The 6,989-nt window shown below is 33.5% G+C and overlaps 1 protein-coding gene and 1 long non-coding RNA gene across 2 annotated transcripts; both read right to left on the bottom strand.

Annotated features, from left to right (window-relative positions):
* Nucleotides 1–2,692: 2,692 nt before the first annotated feature.
* Nucleotides 2,693–5,238, bottom strand: LOC114417830. The gene is made up of 4 exons (XM_028382866.1): nucleotides 5,098–5,238; nucleotides 4,723–4,848; nucleotides 3,438–3,488; nucleotides 2,693–3,099 (listed from the first exon to the last, which is right to left on the bottom strand). Exons 1-4 carry the CDS (start codon nucleotides 5,236–5,238, stop codon nucleotides 2,845–2,847), a joined length of 573 nt encoding a protein of 190 aa, XP_028238667.1. The 3' UTR covers nucleotides 2,693–2,844.
* Nucleotides 5,239–5,424: 186 nt separating this feature from the next.
* LOC114419389 lies at nucleotides 5,425–6,157 on the bottom strand. Its single transcript, XR_003668251.1, has 3 exons — nucleotides 6,050–6,157; nucleotides 5,667–5,857; nucleotides 5,425–5,496 (listed from the first exon to the last, which is right to left on the bottom strand). It is a non-coding gene; the product is annotated as an uncharacterized LOC114419389 (long non-coding RNA).
* Between the last annotated feature and the right edge of the window lie 832 nt (nucleotides 6,158–6,989).

Raw genomic sequence — 6,989 nt, 5'->3', positions numbered from 1 at the left:
ACACATTACGTCAGATTATTGAGAAGGGCTTCAGGAATACCTGGATCCATAATGTTTGATCAAACAAACACAACGGAATCTTGACAATGGTCATGAACAATTGATTTAATAATGTTCCTCAACCAAATTATTTTGTTCCTTACCGGACTATTGTTTAGACCTAATAGGATTCTCATTATCTCCTAATGTGTCAAACTAGTTTATGCTCATTAAGCTCATATTAACTTTCCATTGACAATCTATTGGACTCACTAAATTAGATCGCTTATATTAAGTTCATGTAAATGTAAATAACAAACATAAATGATAATATAACATATAGCCCACATTTATTAACAAGAAATTATAAAATTCCTAACAGCCACAACTTACAACAACGTTCTCAAGCCTCTTTCATGATGGTCAACTTCCCACACCTTCCATACATCTTTCATGGTGGCTAGAGCGGAGTTCTCATTCGGCGCTCTGAGATGACTCTATTTAGCTTTTGTTTTTAAGGTAGGGTTCAGAAATTGTAAATGAAAAGGTTTTGTGGCCGTGTATTTGGGTAGTTGAGCAAGGCCATACAAATCTTGAGACTTGAAGCATGGAAAGGGATATGGTAGCCCTAATACTCCTAATTTTGCATAAGTAAAAGCCACACATATAGTAGGTGAAAGTAAGGGATTGAAGACAAATAAGAAAGAAGGGTTTCAGGAGAAGGCTAGAAGCATCAACCAATAAGTGTATTTGTGGAATGGGTTAGGATAAGTTTATCTATGCTTTACCTGACTGATTAAGATTCGGCATCATATGAACCGAGTAAACTCTACTTGTTATCATGATATACTAATCGTAAGTTTTTAACTTTATATATAATTAAATCATAGAATTAAATAAGTATACAACTACAATGAACATGTCTTATAGTGACGACATCTAATTATTGTTCTAGAATAATGTTAAGCTGTTGTTGAGAGTGGCATCTACGTAATAATGGAAATTCAAGGCTTTTCTCCCACTCCTTACACTTAGGCTTGTTGATCTGCACCTCGCTAGCGAAACAACATGCTCTGAACAACTCGAGTCAGTGTGCAGTTTCATGATTGAATCTGACGGGTCTAAGTACATGCAATCTGTCTACGTCAATTACAGTGACAACATTAGTCAAAGACAACCTCCATTTTTCATAATCTCCAGCTCCTTGTCTTTGACCTCCGAGGATTAGATTTTGCAGCTAACAACAACATCGTTGCTTGGTTGTAGTTTCTCGATCGTGCCTTTCTTGTAAATACAACGAAGCACCCAATCATCCAACTGTAGAATCCGAACCACCATAAAATTAATTTTCATTGCCATTTTTTATTATAAGAGAAAAGTCTAATGGTGAGGAAAAAGGTTCAGTGATGGCCAACATTGGTGGACTTAACAATCAGCTTCCTCAGATGAATGGGAAGGAGTATTGGACTAATGCTAAAACACCAATTTTTTAAAAGAATGAAAGATTAAATGTATTAATTTAAAAATAAAAAAATTACGAATTTAAAAAAAAATAGAGAGACGGGAATTATAGTTTAATCTTTCTCTTTTGATAATTGTCTTGCATGAAAGAAGAAAAATGATGTTTTGATTACCAAGTTTAACCCATTGCTCTCTAGACTTTTGATACCAACGTAGCTTTTCCTGTAAAATAAGCTAAATGTATTCAAGTTGGAGATTTATTTCAAGGTGGATAAGTCCAAGGAGAGTTTACTCTTTCCAGAAAAAAATTGTTAAAAAATAGAGAATCCTTAATTGATTCATGATTTATATTTTTGTTTTTTCTTTTCTTTTTGTTTGTTTCGAGAGAGATATTCATCAATTTTGATTCTTTTTCGATTAAAATGTATGAATTCATGGGTCTATGTGTTTATATAGTTGGTATTCATGAATTAATAAAAATTGTGCAAAAACTCTATTTGTCTCAGTCATTCTATGAGACTCTAATCTCTAACCACTAAAAAATGACATTAAACAACCATCAAAATTGATCACAAAATTATTAAAATTGATCGCTAAACATCTTCACAAAATGGTTAAAAAAGGTTTTACTTTTCTGGTCTACTCATCATGGACTATCCAAGTTGTCTCAAATCTATAAGGTCAAGGTCCCCTTCTTTGAGGAAGGCCGCCTTAATGCATGAGTAGGATTATGATCAAAATGCATCTTACAAATAACTTCCACAAAGACCCTTGGAAAGGACATTCGCTAAGCCAAACTAGCAATGCCCCTATCAAGCTTCTTCCCAATGGGTCGGACCCATTTCCTTGACAAATCTTGTCACTACTAAAAAAAAGACTTTCTACATCGGTTCTAATGGCCATTTTACATCGTTATGACGCGTGGTGGTAGACCTTTGTCGTTGAATGACAACATCGGTTGAAGAATCATCTTAGAATTGTGGACATTCTACATCGGTTTTGAAGGTACAAACGATGTAGAATGTGGACATTCTACATCGGTTCTGCAGGTATAAACGATGTAGAATGTGGATATTCTACATCGGTTGTACTTTAGAACCGATGTAGAATGTTGTTTTTTTATTTATTATTTTCATGAAATTTTTGTGGCATCCTAGCTAGGTAATGTCTCATATGAGACTTAATTTATAAACTCATGTCAAATTTCAACTATCAAAATAGTTAATGAATAAGTACAAGAAGCTACCTTGCTTGTATATATGTTTTAATAGCTAACAGTACAATAGAAAATAAAAACTTATAGTTAAATAACAATATGTCATTTCACCCACACAAGGTATATATACAAATATGTAGTTATGATCTAATAGCTACATTCAATGATTTTATTACGTTTGTCCGCATCTATATATACTTGATTCCCATTTTCTCAAGCCATGCTTTGGTTAAGGATGCAGTAAGCTCTTTATTGACCCCAAAATGTGTCTCTATATGACGTGCTGGCTTAGAAGTGTCCCTAATTTGAAAATATTGATCAACCACAGACTGCAAATCATTTGCTTCCACGTGATGAGACTCAAAATTTGGTTCACCAGATCTAGAGCTTTTTATGATTTCTACCTTCCTGAGCAATTTTCTGAGAATTGTCATGGAAGGATCCTGCAAAGCAACATAAATACATCACTTACAAATGCATGCAAGTTATGAAAAGGAACTTCAATGATAAAAATATGTTTCCCCATAGTATCTTCAATGACAATGAAATTTTCAAATTCCAATAAACTTCACTTATATGTGAATTCAAAAAATTTCAACTTCCAGTGTATATATTAAATTTTCTGAATTAAAAAATTTGTAATATATGCTCATATAATGCCACATGGTAAAAACTTACACAATTATTGAAGACCAGTTGATTAAGCATCATGCAGTTCCAAGTCTGGCACAAATGTTAGAGATACTAAAGGGGAGTAACAGTGAAGGAAAAGAAAATATACCTTAAATTTCATTGTGGGTAACATTAAATTAAACGAATTGCTTGGTGTCTCCTGTAAAAAAAAAAAAAAGTAAAGAAAATGAAAGAGAACTCATATGCCTTAAAAAGAGAAGTGGCAACTTTTTTCATGTGATAGATAAAAATATTTATCATGAAAGCCAATTTACAAGTCATGGAGAACACAATTCAATAAATTGAAATATAAATTCTGTCAAGTCAATTGTTTTATTTATCGATAATTAAATTTTGACCATTTGACATAGCCAATTTGTAGTTTCATAGCTGACAAATTATTGGGCATCTCTTAATTTACAGATATTTAATATTTACTATAATTTTTTTTTCAAAAATAAAAGTAGAAAACTCGAGGTATTTTAAAGGAATAAGATATCTAGACTTTTGCATTTCTTTATAAATTAACCCAATAACTCTAAGCTTTGTTTCCACACCTAAATTACTGCTATAAACATCCAGACTATATCACGGTAACACTAATACCTAATAATAGTGTTTTTTAAATGTCCATAACATGATAACAATACCAATCAATCAGTACACAAACTAAGGATCTATTTTATGTTAAATTTATTGATTTTTAATTGTTTGTTTGAATAAACCACTATTTTTTACAACAATAATAAATCACTATTATTTAAAAACTGCCATAGATACAAAATAATTCCCATTTATTTAGTGATCCAATATAAAAATCTTCCCATTATTATCGAGAGAAAAACTTCCCATTAATAATTAATAATATATAAAAATTAAACTAAAAATACAATCTAGTTAAGAAGAATGTCTCAGTAAAGGGTAAAATTCAAAAAGCTAGAGTATATCTAGAGATACTCCTACACATGGCAAACAACTAGAGTATATATAGAGTCCTAAAGGGAAATTCAAAAACTACAGCAAGCAATAAATTAAAATTAAGTATAAGTTATAAATGTATAGTCAAAACTACTTAATTTTGATCTATTGTCAGTATAAAGAAATTATAATGTCAGTAAGCCATATTTGACTCCACCTACCATGACTGAAGAAACTTTTCTATATATAAATGAATCCTTAACACTCAAATGATTTAGAACTTTATTGTGTATAATTAGTATGAAGTGTTTTACTTTTACCTGATCCAATCAAGAGATAAGAGTTGTACAGTAGAAAAGAAACACCTCTACAACATTTGAATTTTTAAATTACACAGCGATTATTCTTTCACTTCTTCCTGAAATACCATATAGTTAAATAATTTAATTTCTGCATTTAATTTAATTTCTACACACCTGAAACACCCTTGAGAGTTGTTTGTCATCTTTAATTTTGACTAGGCAAGAAGATCTATGATCTGCAACACAATACTTGCAACCTCGAGCTATGCGACAGGGCAATCCAATATAATCTGCCAATCTCTACGTTCATAAAACCCAAGTAAAGAGTAAATAATAACTAATATGTAACAAGGTTATCAAGACACATTAATGCATCCAACTCAGTCCAAAACAACCCCAAGCAACACTAATGCAGCCTCTTCATACACCCAAGCACACTCGGCAATATAATTACTCAGCTCAACAATATTCTTACTCAAGTAACTCAACTAAAATGTTCTTTGATAATAGATACCACAAATAAATTCAGGAAAAACATGAACACTTCACCTTAAAAAGAATAGTCCGATGCCTACAAAGCCCACTAGACAAGCTGCCAATGGGAAGCACAACACACTTGTGAAAATTTCTCAACTTCATATTAACCAACTTCCAGCGCTTGTGAAGATCCCCTTGCTCAACTGGGAACATACCCCTTCACACATTCAAAAACCACAATAAATAAAATGGAAAAACAATATCAACATTAAAGCACTTCACGCTCCCTCTCGAAGAAGTTTATTCAAATTGTATTGAATCTTATTATCTTGGCAAGAAATTATTTAAAAAAAGAAAAGAAAAAAAGAATGACACACTCACATGAAAAGTGCCAATCATGATGATAAATATGACGGTGAAAGGCTATCAGTATTGGCACCTTGACATCTGTTTCTATGCTACTATCATCCTCTGTCCAAAGGAAAAAAAAGTACAACAATATAAATAGCCTTTTAATTTCTCAAGAAAAGAATAGTTGCTCAATAGAATAATTTTAAGGTTTAAACATAAATCTTTCAAAGACAATAGGCACAATAACCAGCAGAACGGTGTAGGCAGAACGGGAAATGCTAGGTACTAACGGCGTTACGAAGCTCGGTGCCGAGTTGGTGAATGACGAGGGTGAAACTTCAAGAAACCTTATGGAGCATTGTGTAGCAGAACACCCAGTGCGGCTCTGGCGGGATCTGCTTCTCAGCGTTCCTCGCCGCCATATTCAACTTCAGCAAAGGGTAAATGTCATCTAGAACAACCACAGCTTCGTCGGCCATAGCTTCAAGAACAATTGAACAGATACAATTACAGAAAGCGAGAATAAAAAAAAAAAGAGGAATGGAATGGAACAAATGCAGAGCAAAGCAGAGTGTTGAAACCCTTCGATGATTAAGAGAGATATCTAACCAATGGTGGAGCAGTAGAAAGAACAAGACTTTCAATGAAAAGATTGAACTAGTCGTGACTATACCTGAATTTAGTAGAGAGGAGGACGAGGTTAGGGTAGCCGCTGCTTACGCTTCTATCTCGCAAACAAGAACCACAACTGAAAACCCTAGCGGCAGGCCATGGAGAGGATTGCGAAGAACTGAAGAGAGGAGAGAGATAGAAAAGAAAATTGTGTTAGTGGATTTAAATTAGGGTGAATGAATGGCTAGAAAGAGAAAGGAAAAAAGATGCCTGCCTCTTAGGTTTTTGTGCCCTTCAACGGCGTAGATGGCCTAATTTTAAACACGGTCTCTTAAAGACCGATGTAAAACACTTTCCATTATTTACGAAAATGCCACCGCATTTATTTTACATTGTTTCTTCTTAAACCGACGTAGATACAACGACGTAAAAAGAGCTTTTTCTAGTAGTGTGTGTCAAGTAAAGAGTAAATAGGCATTTTAGTCCTTGTCTTTGTAGCCATTTTGCATATTAGTCCCTATCTTTTTAAATGTAAAAAATAGTCCTTATCTTTGCATAAGTTTTGCAAAATAGTCCTTCCGTTAAATTTTAAAGTAACACTGTTAGTGAGGTGCATTGTTGGCCATTTTAGTGTCATGTGGGCTATCCAACGTGGCACTACCCGACACTGTTTTAGAACTCGACAAAAGCAAAGCAACCTGTGCCTCCACCCTTCTTCTCACTTCTCAGTTCTCACTCTCAACCCAGTGGCTATACCCGTAATATAACCCAAGATTTTTCCTCTTCCGCAGCAGGTTCACTTCAGCTTGAAGGCGACCCGCAGAGAAAGAGAAGTGGGGGGTTGAGAACAAATCCGCATTGTTTGGGAATTTATATTTATTATGATTTTTGGTTGCTTTTTTTACACCTTTATTTCTTTTTTTAGGTTATCATAAGATTCCTGATTGTTTTAGTGCATAAGAATTAAAGTGAAACAAAATTTGAATTTTAACATGTATAAA

The sequence above is a fragment of the Glycine soja genome, chromosome 7 (genome assembly GCF_004193775.1).
Source record: "Glycine soja cultivar W05 chromosome 7, ASM419377v2, whole genome shotgun sequence".
In the NCBI taxonomy this organism is placed as follows: domain Eukaryota; kingdom Viridiplantae; phylum Streptophyta; class Magnoliopsida; order Fabales; family Fabaceae; genus Glycine; species Glycine soja.
Note: the sequence above shows the minus strand (reverse complement) of the source record. Positions and strands in the feature narration are given on the sequence as shown.

Bases quoted from the DNA above. Each gene is read 5' to 3' on its own strand.
- LOC114417830 (XM_028382866.1), bottom strand. From the start codon at position 5,238: ATGTTCCCAGTTGAGCAAGGGGATCTTCACAAGCGCTGGAAGTTGGTT. The intron at 3,489-4,722 runs GTGTGTAGAAAT...TTTTTTTTACAG, and splicing joins AACTCTCAAGGGTGTTTCAG to GAGACACCAAGCAATTCGTT. The intron at 3,100-3,437 runs GTATATTTTCTT...GTTGCTTTGCAG, and splicing joins TACCCACAATGAAATTTAAG to GATCCTTCCATGACAATTCT.